This window comes from Gouania willdenowi, chromosome 16 (genome assembly GCF_900634775.1).
Source record: "Gouania willdenowi chromosome 16, fGouWil2.1, whole genome shotgun sequence".
Taxonomy (NCBI): Eukaryota; Metazoa; Chordata; class Actinopteri; order Blenniiformes; family Gobiesocidae; genus Gouania; species Gouania willdenowi.
The window spans coordinates 23478871-23500609 of NC_041059.1; the positions used below are offsets into that span (position 1 = coordinate 23478871).

At 38.5% G+C, this 21739-nt stretch overlaps 1 protein-coding gene across 4 annotated transcripts in view; it reads right to left on the bottom strand.

Annotated features, from left to right (window-relative positions):
* col14a1a (collagen, type XIV, alpha 1a) overlaps positions 1-21739 on the bottom strand; it is a 167416-nt gene that overhangs the window by 90197 nt on the left and 55480 nt on the right. For 3 of the 4 annotated variants that reach the window (XM_028471081.1, XM_028471080.1, XM_028471078.1), the window contains 14 exons: positions 14508-14660; positions 14299-14418; positions 14051-14215; positions 13668-13832; positions 13301-13452; positions 12127-12256; positions 10815-10960; positions 10609-10738; positions 9745-9884; positions 8410-8536; positions 6985-7124; positions 3329-3461; positions 2702-2737; positions 1713-1855 (listed from right to left, as the gene is read on the bottom strand). In XM_028471081.1, the coding sequence (XP_028326882.1) occupies positions 1713-1855; positions 2702-2737; positions 3329-3461; positions 6985-7124; positions 8410-8536; positions 9745-9884; positions 10609-10738; positions 10815-10960; positions 12127-12256; positions 13301-13452; positions 13668-13832; positions 14051-14215; positions 14299-14418; positions 14508-14660 (1880 nt within the window). The remainder of the gene's footprint in view (positions 1-1712; positions 1856-2701; positions 2738-3328; positions 3462-6984; positions 7125-8409; positions 8537-9744; positions 9885-10608; positions 10739-10814; positions 10961-12126; positions 12257-13300; positions 13453-13667; positions 13833-14050; positions 14216-14298; positions 14419-14507; positions 14661-21739) is intronic. The other variant, XM_028471079.1, reaches the window with a different exon arrangement.

The following is a 21739-nucleotide window of genomic DNA, read 5'->3' on the forward strand; positions in this document are numbered from 1 at the left end:
AGGGAACAGCACGTGGTAAAAAAAAGTGCACACACCAGGTACACATTTTACACACAGACAGATACAAAATCTGAATTTGACTTTAGGTTTAAAAACACAAGGCAGAATAAAATACTTTAAAGAACCTACAAATAAAGACACATTTTGAACATCGAGTCTCACAGAAACACTTGATTGTTTGCAATAACTGATGTTTAACTGTACTTTTCCCTCCAGGTAGTTTAGGTTAGAAACTCAATGTTTTTCCAACTGGAGTCTATTTTTTGGTGTGAACTTTTAACTATTTCTGTCACAGAGTACAGCGAAAAAAACATGTAATTTATTCAATTATCTATCACGCAACGGGAAACTGGAAAGACCTTTTCTTGCATGACAAATGATGGCAGTATTGGTGCATGCAAAATGAATAACTGGTAAATGTTGGTCTTTTGAAGAAGTGACGGATCTAATCTAATCATCTTAATATTTGAGAGGTGGGGCACTGGTTCAAGCAGTAGAGCCATTAGTCCCAGTAGAGAGTAGGTGTAGTTTATGTAGTGAAAAGCATTTCTTACCATGACAAAAACACAACTTAATGGTAGATATATTACCTCAACGATTGCTTTTTTTCTCTTTTAAACATTCCTCTATCATGTTTGAGCTCTTGTTTATTTGGACGTTTCAGATTGCTGCTGCTTTTTGGTTAAACAGTTTATGTTCACACCACTTTTAAGTGTTACTAGAAAATGGCAGATTGGATAAACTAATTTTAAACTTTCAAACTGTTACTTAACATAGCTGTTATTATTTGTATGCAGCTTTAGCTATAGCCAAGGCATGATGAGATATTTTAGCTTCAAAACAATGTTTGAGTTTGCAAACTGTAATCTAATGATCTAATAAAATAGCACTGATTGGTTTTAGCTCTATAATCAGAATGCCTCTGCCTTATATTGTAGATATCAGCTAAATATAAAAAAACAAACAAAAGAAATGTAGCTAATAATAATAGTTGACCTGCATGTTTGTGAAAGACAGAATTGAATGAGACATTTAAAGGAATGGTCAAAGTAAAGCTGTCAGAACCAGAGCCGGAAAGGCACAAACAACGAGGAGCTCATGGGAACATTAATTAAAACAGTTTGTTCCTCTGTTGGTCACTCACACATACAAATACAAATATGTCACACAAAGGAATATCTATTCCATACGCCTTAGAAAAAGGTGTCATTAGACCGACCACTATCTATCCGCCAACAGCCAACTGTTGCGCTCTTTTTAGCTCTGGTTTTTTGCCACCAGTCTTTGTTTTGTTTGCACGTTTCTCAGCTGTCCTCCATCTCTGGTCCCAGTGAGGTAAATGGCTGTTGAAAAGATAATGGAATGTCTTCTTGCTTGGCCTGGCCTCTCCATCTTGTAAGGCTCTGACACCACAAAGGGAAATTAAAGCAGAGGGAGTACGGAGAGGGACGAAGAAGAAAGTGAAGGAAAAGAGGAAGAGGAGACGAAAGAGGACGAGTATTGTATTTGTGTGCCTGTGTGTGTCGGGGGTTTTTGGTGGCACTTTGAGCTCAAGGGCACTTGTAGATATTACAAAGGGGAGGGAGAATGGACTGAGAGACAAATAGCTCCATGTGCTGACCACAATAGTGACTGACTAGTCAGCAAAAAGTAGAAAGAAGTTGGTTAACTTAACTTTTCAAAAGTAATAGCTCACAACTTGATCAACTCACAGACTTTTCCTTGTCTCCAGTGCTGAGGCCGACGTAGGAAACCCTGTAGCTCTCCACACTGGGGTCGTCCAGCTCCCACGCAGCCTCCAAACTCTGGGTTGTCTCGTCAGTCAGCCGAAGGTTTCTCACAGCCTGACGTGCCACTGCAGTGGCACATCACACACAAAAGCCAACGCACTGAAAACTTGCAGAGCTTTTTTTTTTCTTTTTTTTTTTAAATAAAATTGACAGAAAATCTTGGCTCAGGCTAGATCTATCTGCACATGGTGTATTACAGAAATGTCAGTCAACATGCGAGCAAGCTGAAAGAAAATCCAAAAAGCTTAAATCAAATAAATAGCATTTTTAGTGTTGATATTAACGTGCAAAGGGAAAATAATCCAACAATATGTCTAAAAAATGTCTAGGTTAGGATTAATGTTATTCTAAACTAAAATCACGATATCAGTTTATCACTGTTTGATCATTGGACTTAAGGTCGATAGACACAGGTTTAGTGATTTGATGTAATTAGCAGAGAAACAACAGACTAAAACTGTCCATGCATCCTCTCAGAAGCCCATTTATACCATAGTCAAAGCTTTGTTTTGAGAGAAACTGATTAGATAAATAAACTCAAAAGATGCGTGTCATCAGTGAAAATATGACTAATAGCTTGAGCAGTGAAAAACAAAGCCCAAACTCTGTAAAAATTGCTTTGTAGATCAAGGATTGTAAGCTGCCAACACTAATGTTGGCAGCCAGAAAAGAAAATCTACATTTGCATGGCAGTAGACTTTGTCGACAGATGCCTTGGCTTAAGTGACAATCTATATTTGGCACATTTCTCAGGAAGGATCATTTTTGGAAGAGTGGAGGAGATAAAACAAGTGTCGCCCACTCGGCAAATCTTGTTAGGCTGTGTGTAAACGTCTCCATCAGAGACCGTTTAAGGCTTGCTCATCTGACATTTTGTAACTTCACAAGATGCAAACTTGTAGACTTCCTACCTATAGTCGTGGTAGCAACCGTAGTTGTCCTGGCCACTGGGGATATACAAAGAGCATAAATCAGATAAATTGATACTAAATGTCCTTAACAACTTGGTCGGTGAGCCAATTAGGGAAAAATATGTTGAGGAGTGGAGATGATATCGATCCTTCTCTTTTTGGACAAGCAGAGAAAACCAATCAAAAGCAATGCTGATGCTCAAGAGCTATCTTTTGACTCATAAAGGTTAGATTTGCTTTAAAAGTGTGAAGGATTGAGCTCATCACATAGAACATGCAGAGGAATGTGAAGTGATGAATCACTTTTAGTGGTTTATGTAGGGAATACACTAAAGCTGTTTGTCAGTTCAGATAGGAATATTCAGTGTCTTGTAAACCCATGTGGACTGGGCACGCTTGTGCATGACACTTAAATAAAATAAATCAATCAATCAAAATCCTAGAGGCCTGCTGTCCTGGTGGCTTCATGCAGCTCTGCAACAGGCGTGTTAATAAGACGTCTTAGCTGAAGCAGGGACACATCTAAAACGTGCAGGACTTCGGCCCTCACGGACCCGACGGACATGTGCAGACAAAGAAAGCAAAGCAGCATGCACATTAATAAATACATGATCTGACGTTACTTACATGTGGTCTCTATCACAGACACTGTGTCACTCTCAGACTCATCTTTGAAAATGGCCGTCAGCATAACTTCATACTCAGTGGATTGACTGAGACCCTTTAAAGTGTATCTGTTGTCACTTCCACTGAGGATAACCTACGTAGGAGAAACACGGGAACACACCTGGATCTTTAATCTACGTAATTTACAGCACTGTCATCTTATAAAAAGACCGTTAAAGAGGATCTCAGCGTTATAATTAAAAGAAGATTTGGTTTAAATGAACTTATTCCTTGAAACAGGTCATACCCAGAATAAATACTCATACGTCCAGAGTTAAAGACAAATGAATTCATGGTTATTTTTTTAACTGCATTTTTTGCCGTTTTTTTCCTTTCCAAAATTTTGTATCGTGAACTCAGTCCCAGCGTTATTCAAAAGCCATGTATCAACCTTTTCCTTTCTTTTTTTAATATAATATTATATTTTGCTCAGGCTACAGCCAATCAAACATTATCCAATGATACTAAGATTAAACTATAGTTTAGTTTCAGCATGCCAGAATTCTTTTTGTTTCTAGGAAGTGGAAGAAATAATTAGGGGTGGGACGATATACAAAGTTTGCAAGACAAGACAATAAATGAAACTGGGCTGACAATATTGATAGGCGTTGATATTTTTGGAAAGGAAATAAAAGAAGAAAAAATTGCAGCTTGAATAATAATCATGCTTTGATTTGACTGTAACACTGGTCATATTTACATATACTCTGGGTATAACCCTTTCACCCAAGAAGGAATATATATGAATGAAAAAAAAACAATAATTAATAATAAATAAGACCAATTTTTCCTATTTAAAGTGCAAAAAGTACCACTCTGCAAATAGAACATAAAAACACAGACTGACAATTCATGCCAGCCTAAAATTAAAACCAATAAATATTCCTATCTGTGCATGAAATTTGTTTTTCAAACATCAAACTAGAACAGTCCACTCAGAATAAGATCGACATGTTCTTTTTTAAGAAGAGAGACGATTAACCTTGGGCTACAATTCCTTTGCTTTAACCTAATCCATTATTGGTGTTATAATGGAGTTAATTTAAATCCCAATAAAGAGGGCTGCAAAACACAACCTTGGTGCTCATACTTTGTAACGCACAAAGATGCATTTTCTGTTCCTGCTTATTTTACTTAGAGTCATTTTGTGCTGGATAATCACAACAGAACACGGGGTGCGCTATGAGCAGGTCACCAGTCCATCACTGAGTCATCACACACAGCCTCACTATTACACTATGACAGAAACGCTTTCATTTAGAAACTTTCCAAAAACCCATCAAGGCTCAGGGAGATACATGGTTACAAGCAGTATTTTAATACTTACAAACTAATCGATTATTTATGGCACTATAAACACAATTGTCAGAACTCGAAGACATGATGATAACATAAGTAAAAGACTAAGTGCAGCTGTGAGGGTCCTAAACAACCAATTTGATTCATACGATGAAGAGAGAATCAGGCCCAAAGGTAAATACCATGAGGTCAACAACAGTACAGCGGGGTATTCCATAAAGGAGGATTAACAAACTCTGAGTCTATCCATAAACTCTGGGTCAACGTACCCCGCGATGGGAAACTCTGGGTATCAGATTCCATTACAGCTGGTATGAAGTGGGTTAATCAACCCTGAGTATGTAAACCTTGGGTTACTTACGTGCGCGCGCCCGATAAAAAGCCATCATCAATGGATCGAAGATGAGTCGAGCTGCCATGGCAACCACCCGGAAAATAGTGATTTATTCACCCTGATGGGTGAAATAAGCCGGTGTTTGATGAATATGAGCCTGTTCTAAAGGTGCGTTCAGTCTTCAGTGATTATAGTGGCTTAAATCATCCGTAATTAGTCACACTTTTTGCTCGCTTCATCACTTTTAAGGGCGACCATGGCTCAGGTGGTAGTGGTAGTGGGTCGTCCTCTGATCGAGAGGTTGGGGGTTCGATCCCAGTACCTGACTATGTGTCGAAGTGTCCTTGGGCAAGACACTGAACCCTAAGTTGCTCCCAGTGGTCAACTAGCGCCTTGCATGGCAGTCCTGTCCCACTGGTGTGTGAATGTGAGAGTGATTGGGTGAATGAGCTGATATGTAAAGCGCTTTGAGACTGCTTCAGTGTGGGGATAAAGCGCTATATAAATCAAGTCCATTTACCATTTACCATTTATTGCTTCAGTGACGTGACGAGCGGTGAATAATATGAATAAAGTGTGTCTGAGGAGACGTGGCAGCAGCATAGGATGGCTACATAGAGAGCCCTCCTGTTACACTGGATATAAAGACAGTGGCTGCTGCTTCATATCACATCATTTATATTGATTCTTAATGTAATATTGTCACCAGAGTCATCTCAACGTCCTAAAAAATGTGATAAAAAAACACTGAAGCGGGACGCGAACCCGCGACCCACCGCTTCCACACGCAGCATCACAACTCACTGCGCCATCATATCTTCAAAGAGCCGTGATCTACAGATTTAACTGTATAACAGTATAAAACAACAATCAAGCCTTAAAAGTGTATTAATTTAAATGATCATCTCCTCCTTTATATTATGCATAGGTTTTTATTCAGTGAACTTTACTACAGACGTCAGTAGATGTTTTAATGCATATCAACCTCAACCCACATCCACAATGTTATAAAGAAAACTACCGTTGGCACACAAAAACCGTAAAGCAACACAACATTAGTAATGATGTGAGCACGTCTGTGGTGTGTGATGTTACTAATGTGTTTCAGAGAAGAGTTGAGGTTCATTAGAGTGTTCAGAAACGGTGTTCAGGTGGGCGGAGCCAGGTAGAAACCCAGGGTTTCTTTGATAAAACCTGCCAGCGACCAGGTTTAGTTCACGGACAATGTTGCCATGGGAACATACTCAGAGAAGAACATACCTCGCGTTTAGGAATGGGATACTCAGCGTTTCCCTCATTTGAGCCTGAACATACTCAGAGTTTGAACATAACCTGCTTTATGGAATACCCCTCAGGAAAGACTTGTGAGAACTAATGCTGAAGTGACAGGTTCACTGTGCTGTATTTAAAGGAACTTTAACAGAATAATAAAGCCTCTGGGGGTGGACATAGGGCTGCTTTCCCTTGGGCACGTACATCTTTGACGAGTCATTATCTGTGTCTTTCTTTTCTATTTCCATTCCCTCAGCGCAATAAATACTCACACAATATTTGCCAGGGAGTAAAAACAAAACATTGACAGGGGAACTTTGAGATTTGTTAAGATAGAGAACCATTATTAGAATACTGATTAAAATCACATTACTGTGCGTTACTGCTGCATTAACACAACACTGTGGAAGTGTACATGCTGTGCATTAAACACAACATCAAATAAACATATTTCTTGTGTAATAAAAATGTAACACCCTTGCTGTTATGCTGTTATGCTGTTATTGAAGTGCTCGGGATAACAAAGTGAAGTACAATACTTCAAAAGAAAAAATGATTTAAAAAAATCCTTTAAAAGGTACAAGTACACAAAAAATCTACTTTAACATGGAAATGTAAATTCTTACTATCCACCTCTGCTGATGGTGTAAAATAAAGTGCATTAAGGAGACCACACTCCCTCCCAAAATGCAGATGTTCTTCTTGTACATACCTCCTTTGTGTCTCCACCTGTGAAAGGTGCCCAGGAAAGTCTGTAGAGGACAATATCATTGGCTGAATGGTCCCAGCTGACGGTAAAACTATTGGCATTAACGTCACCAGACTGCAGGTTCAAAGGACCAGGGACTGGAGCTAAAAAAAACAAATATTTTTAATTTAATGCAAAACTAAAGCAAACTTCTAACAGGGTTTGAAAATTTCCTGAGAACTTGTTTTTCTGCTAAAATAATCTAAAAGGAAAATAGACACTATGATATTTTTAAGTACCCTTAAAAGTATTCAGATGTAAAAGAATGTTTTGAAAACGCTCACACGCATATATCACAAAGTCATCCTTTGAGATTTTTTTTGTACGCTGATGAATAAAAACCCAATTGATCCTTCAGAGTGAGGCACTGAAAAGCTGCTGGCTGGTGTGAAATTCTTGGATCAGACTCAGATCTGGAATCCAACTATCTGTTAGGCGATACAAATCAATATCTATTAAAATGATAGTATAGTCAGGAATAGTAAAATGACCTTTTAACGTGACAATGCTATTATGCTGACGTCTAAATGAGACGGGCACGCTGCCAATGGTGCTGGGGGGGGGGGCAGTGCGGGTAATCAACTACAATACAATACACACTTGTCTAAACAGGCTCACATGCAGATCTTAGTATTTTAGATTAAGTTAAAAAGGCCCAAAGCAGAGACAAGATATAAAACTACACCGGTGAGAACAACAAAAGGAGCTATTAAAAAAAGAAAGAAAATATGGGGCGCCGATTGCAAAGTTGCACTTGCTAAAATAACATTTACATTTAATATTTAGCAACAAACCACGTTTAAAAAATTTATGTGAATTTACTTTTGATCATATTTTCAGCAATATTTATGATATTAAAAATCTAATGTCAATGTTAAATCTAAATCTAAATGTTACATTTAAAAATAAATGTTAAATCTAAATGTAGATGCTAAATGTTAAATCTAAATTTAGATGCTAGATGTTGAATCTACATCAAAATGTTGAATGTAAATGTTGAATCTAAATCTAAATGGTAAATCTAAATGTTTAATGCATTTAACATTTAACATTTATATTGAATATTTAACATTGACATTATATTTTTACGGGAAAAGTAAAACACACAAATTTCACAAATATTGCTGTAAATCTGGTCAAAAGTAATGTAAAAAATTCACATACATTTTTTAAACATGGTTTTGTACTAAATGTTGCAAAAAGTTGCTGTTCATTTTAGCATACGTGACTTTACAATCGGCGCCCCATAAGAAAAATAAACAAGTATGCACGTATCTCACTTTGCCTTGACTATAAGTGCATCATAACTACTACATCACTTATCGAGCTTCACTTTCAAGACAATTCATCATCTCACCCATCTTTTATGTAACAGTAGCAATTCCTTACTGGTTGTGAAGCCATCAGTGAGTGGCTCTGATTGGCCCTCGCTGTACAGAGCAAAGATGGCTACTGAGTATTCCATCAGGGACGTCAGCTCACTGAGGTCGTACGAACTCACTGGACCAACCTCAACCTGCACACCAAAGACATCATGTCACACACATAAAGGGAAGAGAAAGGTGGTTTATCATTTATAAAAAGTCAATTATATATACTCAATTACTTTATTTAATTTACTTGCAACATGTCTTCCCTCTTTCTCTCTCTACTGTGTACAGGCCCATGCGTGTATATATCTTCTATTTTTATAATGCTGTTTTAATTTATTTTATTTATCTGCTGCTGAAACTGTGCAAATTTCCCCTTATGGGACTAGTAAAGGTTATCTATATCTTTATCTTTATAAATGTGAAAGGTTTGAAGGCAAGAAAAAAGGTGTCAATAATTTGAAGTTTGTGTAAAGCAGAAATACATTTGTGTAATGAGTTTGTCACACCACAGAAACATGTGTCATTGACCACTGAGCCAAATTTGAAGTTGAAAAAAAGTCTCAAAATCATGTTAGAACAAGCACTTCTCTCTGCTCTTAAACGCTGGGGGCGTGTCAGTTAGAGGAGCTGGAACCACGCCCACACGTGGGAAAGAAGGAGCCGCCTCAGTGTGTTAACCCTGGAGAGAACAGCGTGAAGTGTCAGCGGAAAGGTCTTCTCCGCCCGAGTCCGAATATGTGCGTCCCTCACGGGCGGAGTCAAAACTGTGTCCGCTAGAGGCGAAAAAACCAAATTGCGATGTATAAAAGTGCTCATTTTATGGAAAATGTGGCACCAGCGGACGCGTTTTATTCCCCTGAGTCTGAATACGTGGTTTGGAGGCCGTGAAAGTTTGGTGTGCTTCAGCAGCAGGGTCGGGTTTATGCTAATGATGACTCCGTTACGTAACGTGGTACTGATTTCTGACCCGCCCATTATATCCTGAACACAGAAACTGGAAACACAGTTTGTGAAGCCTAGCTCCACAATTAAATTATAAATGGCTGAATGGCTTTGTACATGTTTTAAGGAATACATTTATAACCTATTTAATTTTAATTTAATTTGCTTCACATGGTCTTTGAGGTTTACATTGTTACTGTAAAATTGTGCTTTTTGAAAATGTAACTTTAATTTAAGTGTCACCACACTGTGGACCACAGCCATTGACTTCTTACTAAGACACCTGCACCTACACAGTCCAATATTGGCTCTTCCTCAATGAAATCCCTGATTAATCCAGATGCAGATAACCTCACTCATTTAAATACATCTGATAATCCAAAGATGAACAAAGATGTATCGTCCACACCTCCTGTGTTTCCAGTCCATCTGTCTTCACCCACATGATGCGGTAACCTTTAGCCTCAGAGGGAGCAGGGTCCCAGCTTATGTGGGCGGAGTTGTGAGTAATGTCAGAAAACTGGAGGTTGCTGGGAGAAGGCAGCGGCACTGGGACGAGAAAATAGAAGAAGGTGAGAATGATGGTATATCTAATGTATAGGTACTTTTAGACCATGTGTGCTTTTAAACAGAACATCATTTCAATGTGAAGTAATACTGGTGAACATTTGTGGACCTTGTTCCTTATATTTAAAATAGAAACTATAAGGTTCACAATGTGCACTTTATTCATTTAGCTTTAATCTGTGTACGGTCCTGGTAATAAATATCCCAGTTCACATTTAGAGACTGAGACCAGCACCAGGGCCAAAACATAAGCACAAACAACTATTCTTACACCATGTAATAGTTCCAACGAGATTCATTTTGTCTTCTTTTTTAATTCTCTGACAGTTGACAGTCAAAACATATCAGGAGATAAACATTTCCTGTAAAACCTTGTCTGGATAAACTGAAGCACAACTAAACATATTGTTAAAAAAGAAGATAAAATGTGTCTCGCTGGAACTCTTAGATTGAAGCCAAGTGAAACTTCAAAGGAACAATTCAAAGGCGATCAACAAAACTCATCTGACGAAGACTGGCAGTTGACAGACAAAACATGTCAGGAGATAAACGTTTCCTGGAAAACCTTGTCTGAATAAACAAAACCTCAACATTTACACTTTTCGTGCCTAAGTCCAATCTTAAGAGTCAATCGTGAATCAAATATGGTGATTTCTTCCAATCACCACATCACTGCCTGATCAGAACCATGCCTAAAACTACTTACATGTAATTTCGTGGTTTGTCATTGGGTCACTGGCTTCGTCGTCAAACATGGCATAAACAGAAACGGTGTATTCAGTCTGAGGGCTCAGACCTTCAAGTTCCAGCTCTGTGACTGCATCCGATACCCGGATCTGTGGACAGGGGGTACATCACACTCAATCCAGCATTTCAAATTTAAGATGGATCAACTATTGTTCTTGTCTTTACCTCTTTTTCCTCCAAGTCTCCATCATCTGCTAGAGGTGCATAAAGCAGCATGTAGCCAGACACATCATCCACACTGTCCCATTGTGCTCTCATGGAGCTGTGAGTCACATCCAGGAGCTTGAGGCCACTGATTGAGGGAAGGGCCACTTGGTACATATGCACAAGGCCAGACAGAGACAAAGTTTTAAATTTTGAATTTGAATTTTATTTCTGCAGTCTCCGAGAAAAAGTGAACAAACAACACTCAATTGTCAACTACAAAAAAATATTAGAATAATCATTGGTTTTACAATACACATTCAATATATTTTCTGCACAAAGTTCTACATATACGTTCACACATTTACACACACATACCAGAGATGTCCAGAAACAAAAAAGTAGTAGGCTGCACGCCAATGACGCACGACAAGGGGGGTCAGGGGGCATGCTGCGTTGCTCCGGACAGTGAGTGTGACTGATACGTACACTAGAAACACTAGAAAAATCTCTAATAACACAAGATAAAGTCCATACATTTGTCATTTGTCACTAGTCTATATTGAGAAAAAAGTCGCTAAGAGCGTTCAGAAAAAGTGCCGGTAACGAAGGTTCAGTATCGGTTTCAAAACAGAGCAGAGAGAGAATTCTACGAACTGCAGCTTTAAAGTAAAAAGCCGCCAGAAAAGAGAGTAGAGTAGTAGAGAGCACGCGATTCCGCTCGCTGCCTACACTTCTGGACATCCCTGCATACATACATACACATTATACATACATACACGTGCATGTACATGACACTTACATAATATTAATAATATACTATTTAATATTTACTACACAAATTGAATCAATTACATTTTAAATATAAAATATAGTGTGGCAAAATTTAAATTAATACTATTATCTATCACAATAACTATTATGTACTATACAAATTTAATCAATTAAATTTGAAATATAAAAATATAGCGGGGCAATATTTGAATTTTCTATCACAATATATACCTTTATTTTGTTTATTAAGTATTCATATATTTTTTACCATGATATACTGTACATATTATATATTATTTCTGTCCAAGGTGCACTTATTGCTCTTCTTTTTTATACTTAGTAACAATATAATTTAAACTAAGACACACATTTGTAAATAAATAGTTAACAATAGCCTTCTTTAAAAAAAAAGTCTTAAAATTACAGCCTCATATCTGCATGGATGATTTGGTTCATTCTCACTAGGTCTGTCTGCAGCAGCCGTTGAATTTTTTTTTTTTAAAAGCCATCGTGGGTGGAAGTTTTCTTAACACATGTTTGTGTTTCAGGATAGACTTACGGGTTGTTTCTGATCCTCGGAGAGCTTCGCTCGCCTCGTCTGTGTACACAGCAAACACGGCCAGCTGGTACTCAGTAAGAGAGCTGAGATGCTGCAACACCACAGAAGTCTCGCTGCCGACCACAACGGCCTGGGGCGAAGGAGGGTAAGTCAGGCAAGGAAGACGAAGTGGTGAAGATGGATGGAGGGGACCAAAGTGCAGTGGTGGATGACAATAGAAGAATGGAAGGAGAAGAGGGACAAAGAATGGGAGGAATGAAAATTGGGACAATAAATGAGAGAATGGGTTGAAAATGACAAATGGGTTAAGGGAGGGCAGAGGAAAATTGAAAGAAAGTGGGAAAGAGGGGCAGCTAGATGGAATAATTTGATTTATTGACCAATATAAAGCCCAAATCTTAAAAACAGGGTTTTCAAAACCTTTTCCACATCCAGCCAGACAGGTCAGATTTGGTGGATGGGATGTCTTTAAAATAGCGTAATGTATTATTTTCCTTAAGTTGCAACAAAATGAATTAATTCAGAATTAATGTTGCTCTAATGATAAGGCCACTCATGTTGACATATGATGCAGGCATATTAAAGTTTATCTGAAAAAGCAACAAATACATGTGTTATGGGTTTCTTTTATTTTCTTCTTTAATGTACCAAACATTTAGATTCATATATTCATATATATTACATATATCAATAATGAAAAACATTTTTCCTTATTTTAGGGAATTAGATTTTACAAATAAGGTTGTTAAACACAGTATGGAATTGTTTTTATTTCTTAATTGTTACTAGGTCCTTTCCACCAGCTAGTGTAAATGTATGAAATACTATTGTGGGACTCTGTTGGGTACAGATTAAGGACAATATTTAAATCAGACAGATGTTACTTACCTCCACCAGTAACTCTGTGGTGGAGGAATAATGGTTCCTGTTATGTGCTCTGCATTTTTAGAAAAGTGCAACGCAAATCAAAATCCTTCTAATGGGACAGCGTGCCTGCCTGATAAGGTTCAATGTTATTTTCTTCATGCTTTGTTCAAACCTAAATCTTTGCTATTTGTCAATTTAAACACCTTAAAGTCTCCTATAATTGTATTTTTTTTAAATCATAAAAAACAGTTTGAGATGATGTGTTTGTCATAGTGCAAAAACAACAAAAGAAAAGTGAAAACTGTACCTCCTGTGGTTCCCCCCCATGCTCAGGATAATAAACCACTCTGTATTTGTCCACATTTCCTGGGGCGGGGCTCCAAGACACACGAAAGCTTTGAACTGTGACCTCCGATGTCACCAGGTTTGTTGGCATTCCCAATTTCTCAGGTGGAGCTTCTAAAAGGTTCAAAAGGAAAATAAGAGAAAAGACCAACACATGCTAAGTATATTTCTCTTATTTTATGTCTCTGATGATTCATCTTTGTAAAGCGTCTTTGAGCACCTGTAAAAGGGCTTTCTAAATAAAATGTATTATTATTATTATTATTATTATATTTCACATTGTTACTGTTTCCTATTCTTAATAGCTCCTTATCCTGTCGTCTTCTTACTCAGTTTGATGTCTTTGTCTTGCTGCTCCACTTGTTCACAAACTGTTTTGGTTAGTCCTTCCACTATTGAGCTCATGATATTGAAGTCTGCCACGTTGTAGACATGAGTGTTGTGTGGTTCTGAGGCAATAGAGCGCAACTCATTTTCATCTGCATTCTTCACCCCTGTGAAGATGATGACACACACATGACAATCAGTTTGATATGTGGAGACAGCGTCTGCCAGTAAAAGAGTCTCAGTGGGGAATTTGGTTTAATAAACCTAAAATATTTTCATATATTTAATCATTTATAACAAGAACCTTGCACTCAGTGCACTGTGATGCAGGTATTAGCCAATACTTGCTGTGTGTTGCATTAAGTAATTGTAGGTTTATCCTCACCAATAGCAAACAACTCAACCCCAGCATTCCGCAGGCTCTCTGCTGGAGGTATGACATCATCTTGGGATTTCCCATCCGTGATGAGGATTCCAATCTTTGGGACACCAACTCGAGACCCAGATTCTGGCTTGAAACAGTTTTCCAAGATGAAAGACAAGGCAAGGCCTTTGGTGGAAAACACGGAGGAAATGAGTGTTAACTTAAAACCCTGTTTTTGGAAGGAAAGAGGGATAATCTTTGTCCAGCACCTGTGAGAGTGTTTCCTCCTTTATAGGGCAGGTTCTTTACTGCATCAATGACTGTATCTTTGGTGGAGAAAGAATTTAGATGCCACTCTATCCTGGGATCCCCACTGTACTGAGCCAGGCCTTAAATAACATAAACACAGCTGTTAAAATGACCATGTTGGACCAGCAATGACTGCATCTGTTCACCGGGGCACGTAGCACCAACCCACCTATCCTTGTCTTGTTGATGCCTACATTAAAGGCATTAACCAAGTTTTCCAAGAACAAGCGAACAAGCCTGAAGTTGATCCGACCAATACTCCAGGATCCATCCACCAAAATTACAATATCTGCAATGGCCTCAGTCCGGCAAACAAACTGAACTACAGGAAAGACACAAGTTAAGGACAACGTTAGATCAGTTAAATGTGACAATAAATCAAATCTCAGTAGAAACATTGACGTTTTCTGTTTTGATGCACCAAACCAAAAAAAGAATCAATCAATAAATGCACACTCAAGGAGGCTTGATCTGATTTTTTATTTGAACAAATTTAGGTCAAAACTACAAATTTACCAAAAATTAAGCATATACAAAATACTCATTGAGACGTTGTAAGGACCTGTCAAGACATTTAGTTGGTCTTAAAAAATAAAAATATAGTAGCAAGTTTGGGAGTGGTGGCCTAGTGATTAAGGACGCTGGGCTTGTAATTGGAGGGTTGCTGGTTCAAGCCTCACCTGGGCCGTCACTGTGGGATGTTGAGCAAGTCCCTTAACCCCGAACTGCTCCCCAGGCACCGCAAAAAAAGGCTGCCCACTGCTCCTCAGGGATGGGTTAAATGCAGAGGACAAATTCCATGTATGTAATAACATTACATGGCCAATTAAAGGCGAAAGCACCGATTTAATCTTAATTTAATCTTTAATATCGATCCAATTTCAGACCCGCTTTGTCCTATTTCAGGGTCGCGGGGGTCTGCCGGTGCCTATCTCCAGCTCACACTGGGCACTAGGAGGGGGTACACCATGGACAGGGCGCCAGTCCATCGCAGGGCAACACTCACATTTCAATTCACTCTTATGGGCAATTTAGAGACTCCAACCAACCTCACAGTCACATTTTTGATTCCAAAAACATGACTGCTTTGGTAAACCCAAGCACAGGGAAAACATGCAAACTCCACACAGAAAGGACCCAAGGGTCCACCTGGGGCTTAAAACCAGGACCTTCTTGCAGTGAACCACTGTGCGTCCTCAAGTTTGCATAATTGAAGTATTTTATTTTTTAAATGTAACTGTAGATGTTGTCATCTGCATAGTGGAGCATAGCAACATTTTGTACTCACAAAATTCTTCCAAATTAAAACATGAGGATAAAGTTGAAAATCTGCATCATAATGAGTAAAGTCTAACAGCTGTCTGACATTTATCACACTTTCTTCACAGTTCTATGAGCAAACAAAAACTACACATAATTATCAATAAGTGGCGTTAAGTAGAAAACTCAAAGTAAATTCTTATATTACGTATATTACATTTATTGATTAAAATCACGTTCAAATTTAAAAACATGCAGAATTCTAAGACGGACCATCAGTTCTCATGAATATTCAAGTCACTATTCAGACTGCTTTAATTCATTTGCTAGGAAAACCACATGGGTGCTTGGTTTCAGGAGTACATTTTCAGACAGAGCTTTCTGTCTGCTGTCTGTCTTAGTCTCCGTCTCACTGTTTGAACCCTCCATCTGTTGCAGGCGGCAGATGAAGCATGGAGAGGAAGACAACAAGGTCGAGCCATAGCTGATGACAAACTTTGAATTGCAAATGCAGAGCAGAAACATTCTGTCCAAGGATTTGAATAAGCCAAGAAGATAATGAGTGTATCCTAACCTCCGGAATGTAATGGATGCTGCTTCCTAAAATACGACAAAGAAAATACATTTGAGCAAAACTGCCAAAAGCCCCTAAGGTCAAAGACCACATACTGTAGACGGGGTCTTACAAACAAATGTGATCTTTAAAGGAACTTTAAAGATAAATGATATCAAAGAATCCAAACCAAGCAACAAAAAGACTCCATTTAAACATTAAAACACACACAAAGCCAGCGATTGAATGAGCAGGCTGGTCCTTACTGTAACAGCTGTTAACATCATGACCTAATAGAAAGGTGAGGGAGTTAATGGGTAAGAGAGGAAGAGTCAAAGGAAGAGAGCCTTCTTTACTCCTGTGAAAATCCAACACAGTCGGTGCTTAACAGAGGATTGGAGGGTCAATAATTACAGCCTTCTGATCTTTCCAGGTGGGAATTTTAACAAAAGCTAATGTTGAAGCTCCAGGAGCTGTCACTTTGACCTGTTAGATGTTGCTTATATGTAGGGCCTCCCGATTATACGTGATCGCACTAAACTAAAACTAAACTATAAGTAAGTAAGTGAGTACCTGTATTTTTTAGACTATAAGGTGCACCGGATTATAAGACGCACTATCAATGAATGGGTCTGACTGGGTCTATTTTCATTCATAAGGCGCACCGGTTTGTTATTATTATTATTATTATTATTATTATTAAGGCTCATTAAGCGAAACAAAATAGTCAGATAAGTCAAACTTTATTCAACTCATGAACAATCACTCTCAACATTGTTCAGGTTTAACACATAAAATATAGATCATTACACTCACTTTTTCAGTTCAGTATGTTGAAGCACAGTACAGGTACATATCACTCCACGAGGTGTCTGACTACGATAGCCCTGAAGCGCCAAAAATCCATCAAGTGGTGCATCTTCATAGTTTACCAAAGTTGTACTAAAACATTTTGACATATTAATTTCATACATAAGGCGCACTGTCGATTTTTGAGAAAATTAAAGGATTTTAAGTGCGCCTTATAGTCCGAAAAATACAGTAAGTACTATCGTTCTGAAACAATGAAAGAAATCTGACAAAGGTTTCTTTCCTTTCTTTTTTCGCTCTTTATTTTAAATCAAACCTTAAAGCAGCTATCCAGAGTTTCTGAGAGAACGTCTCGATGTCCCGCCCTCAACAGCTCTACTTCCTCTCCTGCCTCTGCCAATCTACCAGAAGCTACGTTTCTATGGTCATCTGTGTCCCCGTCAGCCTCCGTTACAACACCAAGGGGTTCCCCAATGATCCTCCGGGTTTTTGTCTGTGAGGCTGAGCTCCGGTGCGCTCCATCCTCCACCTGTTAAACAGATGCTCTTCCTATGGCGAGTGATACACATTTTATCCTCTGCTTCCATGTGTGACCATTTATTTTTCAACTCAGTCACAGTCTGACGCTCTGAGGCAACGCAACGCGATCTGCCTTTCTGGCATTCGTAATGCGCACTGCGTCACCAAATGAATCTAGTTAATCTCTCGTCCGTGTGTCCACCTCAACAACTAATAGCTCCACCTCGCATTGAGTGAAATTTGTTTTATTTGCTCGTTTTCTCCTTGGTCCACCATGAAATTCGTATAAGTGGATATTCATTAAGGGCATTCACCTGACCTTTTATGGGCACCGTATGGGCGTTGTAAGGTGTTTCCTCACGTGCGACAACTTTCGAGTTGATTGTGATTTATAAACGCAAACAGGTGTGGGACGAGCGTGCGCCCTCGTTTATAATAGTGACAGTGGTTTTTTGCTTATGCACCTCCTGGTCTTACCTAGGCACACTTTTATAAATGAGGCCCCTGGTCTGTACTTTGACTACTTTTTATTAAATGTACTTTTTTTCCTTTTTATCTGCATATGCTGTCAAAGAGGTGCACTGTGGTTCTGTGGTTGGCACGTCCGCTTCACAGCAAGAAGTTCCTGGGTTCAAGCCCTGGGGTGGACACCTGGGTCCTTTCTGTGTGGAGTTTGCATGTTCTCCCCGTGCTGCGTGGGTTTCCTTCGGGTTCTCAGACTTCCTCTCACGATCCAAAAACGTGACTGTAAGGTTGATTGGAGTCTCTAAATTTCTGAAAGCTATGAATGTTTAATTCTTGCAAAAAATAAAATAAAATATATATTTACTATATTGTGTAGTTGTGACCATGACCAGCCTTCCCTAAGGAAGGGTAAGCTAAGGTTTTTTAGAGCGAAAAATATAAAAAGAGAGGGCAATGCCAGTGCTACACCCTTAGTGAAAGGGTAAAACATGGGAAAGGGAATTAGGAGGGACATGAAAACAAAGGATGAGAGTGAAGCCACTTTGGCTGTGCTGGTAGTATAATGTCATCATGTTTTACACATGGCTTTAATGCCAAATGTCTATGTGCTATGTCCGCTAACCACCTTCAACAACAAATCTGACAAGAAAAGAGTCAAGGAATGAAGTTTGGGGCTTCTATTATTCTTATTAACTACTGTTAATTTCTAGATAATTTAGTGTTCAAGAGTTTAACCAAAACGGCACAAAGCCAAAGAGATAAAACCTCTGATATCACCAAGTTCAGCATACAGAAATGTCCACATTTACCAGTGACAAACTTTATATACCATTGGGCAGACCATTAGACTGTTCTTTCGATGGTTGCACATGTTCATGAGACTTTATGCAACTGGCTTGCAGACGTGTGGTAAGACAGGCTGTTCTGACTGAGAGTGAGTGACTTGTCACGCTTTACATTTCACGGTCTCAAATGCAGTCAACGGAGCTGTGGGAAAAAAACACATAAGGCCTCAGGACAATTGAATTACCTGGTGGGGGAGTAGTGGAGTAACGGGTATTAAAAATGTGAGTGTAATAATAGAAGCCTCTGTTGGCAGCAATGCAGAATAAAAACATGCATGTAGTGAGAAAGACAGTGAGACACACACATCAAAACACACAAACTCTCCTCATATAGAAAACTTTTCAATCCACTATTTCCTCATTTTCTTTGTCTTCTCTGATCTCATTAACAATTGTTCTTCCCAGCCTGTGTTGATTTATCACTGACCCCTATTTAGTCGAGGATCAAACAGAGCACAGTGTCATTTGAATGTCTCTCTAGATAAGTTTGATTTCCCAGTCCGCTGTGATTGTGTTATGGTGGCCGGAATTAATACAGAGGAGAATGACAGCATGCAGATAACAAAGGAGCAGCAGCAACACACAAATGGGGATCTTTCCTTCCTTCCGTCTCAGGCAATTCCCTGGTGAGTTTGATGTTATGAGTTGTTTTTGTTCAGATGAAGCTTAAAAGTTAAAAAAAAGAAGACACTTATTCCCCAAAAGCTAAAAGCAGAATGACTATTTTTTTTGGATAACTATGACAGAAACTTCATGATAATTAAAAATGGCATTAGATCCTCATGTGGTTGTGCTGTCTTATTGCTGTTCTCCCAACTCAAATTTCTTATATAGTTTTACCCTGTTGGCTGTTTATGGCGTGCAAAAATCATTCTCTGACTTTTAGCAAACATGTTGAAATCTATTCAGATTCTTTCCTCCAAATCCGCTGCTCACTAGATTTCTAAAATATGAATCTAAATAAATACAAATAAATCATATGACAGGGTAGGAAAGGACTGGTAACACTTTAGTTGAAGTTTTATACATAAAGGCTAACATTACGCTGTCATTATTATGACTTGACATCTGTCATTAGCATAAATAAGGTGTAAGGAAGGCTGTCATTAAGTGTTGTTCGTTACCCTAACTGTTCGTTACCCTAAGCCCTAATCCTAACCTTAACCCTAGCCGTACCTAACCCCACTAGATCCCTCCACCCAACCCAAAAAAATGCCAACATAGCTCCAAAGGTGTCATAATTTAGCAAACAACACTTAAGCACAGCCTTCATGACATCTTATTTGCGCTAATGACCGATAATTAGAGCGTAATGTAAAGTACAGAGTACAGAAAATAAATTGATCCAAAAAACAAATCATCAAAAACACACGGGGTGGATCTAGAAGATGTATTTACAGTCAGGGAATTTAATCAGTTTATTGAGAAATAGAGAATAATAAAAGTTAACATTCAAGTATTTCTGATTGCAGAACTATACACGTCCCTTTATACATCAGGAAACTTAAACACATATCCATCGCTTTGTATTAGCTCACTGATTAGCAAAACAGGAAGTTGTCATATCAGCTGAATGCGCCGATTTCTGTATTGCTCTGAAAAGCGCTTCATTAATTTATCCAGATCAAAATCTTTTGTTCGTTTGGATTCCATGCTGAGTACAGGCTGACAATACAAAACGTCACTCAAACCTAAAAACACAGTTGCACAGTTTGTTTGCTTTTCTCGTTCTTTTCTATTATTCATTGTTTGTTTTTCAAATTCAGCCAATGGGAATATACTGAAAAATGTGTTAAATAAAATATAATAAACACATTTGTTTGGTATGTTGCTAGCAGTCAAAAATAAGCTAAATTGAATGGTGGAATATTAGAAATATCTACAGTACATCTAACTCACTATAACACACACTTTCCTGCTCTCTACTGTCTATATTTCCCATCATTAAATATCATAGATAGTTTATTCTGTGGCTTAAAATGATGTCTTTAGTTTTTAAGTGGATTCAATTATCCTGGGACACTTCCTCGTACTACATTCTAGAAATCAATGATGCAAAGAAAATCATGTTTTGGGAGTTAGTTCATTCAGTCTTAAAACCGCAGCAGATTGATTCACCTGCTGATTGCTCAGTGGCCCTTGGGTTACCCCAGACAAACTCAACCAGCAGCACATTTATATTCATCTGTGAAACCTGTCGGCCTACGTGAGTCTGCGTATGGGAGTGTAAGCAGAGCAATCTGCTGGGTTTTAAAGTGTAATCCGACAGCTGTTTTCAGACGGTTTGTGTCGCTGCACCGGAGACTTTTCCTATACCTGGGCCCCTGTTCTCTAATCCACTGTCTGTTCCACTTCACTGAACACACAGACGCACTGACAGAAAAGGTGCGTCTGTGTGTTCAATGTACACTGAAAGCAAAACACGATCTGTTAACACTCTTTCTCCCTTCATGTCCGCCTTGTCTCTTTCTATCTATTTGTCTTTATTTTCCTTTTTCTTTTGTTTGTTTTACTCTAATCTTTCCTCCTGAGAGACACACACACACACACACTTGGAACTATGTGCATTTCCTTTTGACAGATTTGCACGCGACTTATCGACTACTAAATGTAAACTAAATATATCATGCAACAAGATGTTGCAATATCAAAACATCAAAAAAGTATCGTCAAGGGTACAAGTGGTATCATAAGGAGGGGGAGGGGTTCAGGCACAATCAACTATAAACCAGATTGTTGAACTATCTTTTTATTTTTCATATTCCTATTGAGTTGAAAATTTCATGACTAGAGTAAATATGTAAGTATGTCCAGAGTTTTTCATTTCCAAAAATATTGTATCCTATTGTTATCCTGAGCCCATCATCATCTATCGTATCGTATTGTAAAATCAGGGGCGGATTCGCTAAAGGTTTAGTGGTATTAAAACATGTGTAGGAGTACAAAGGA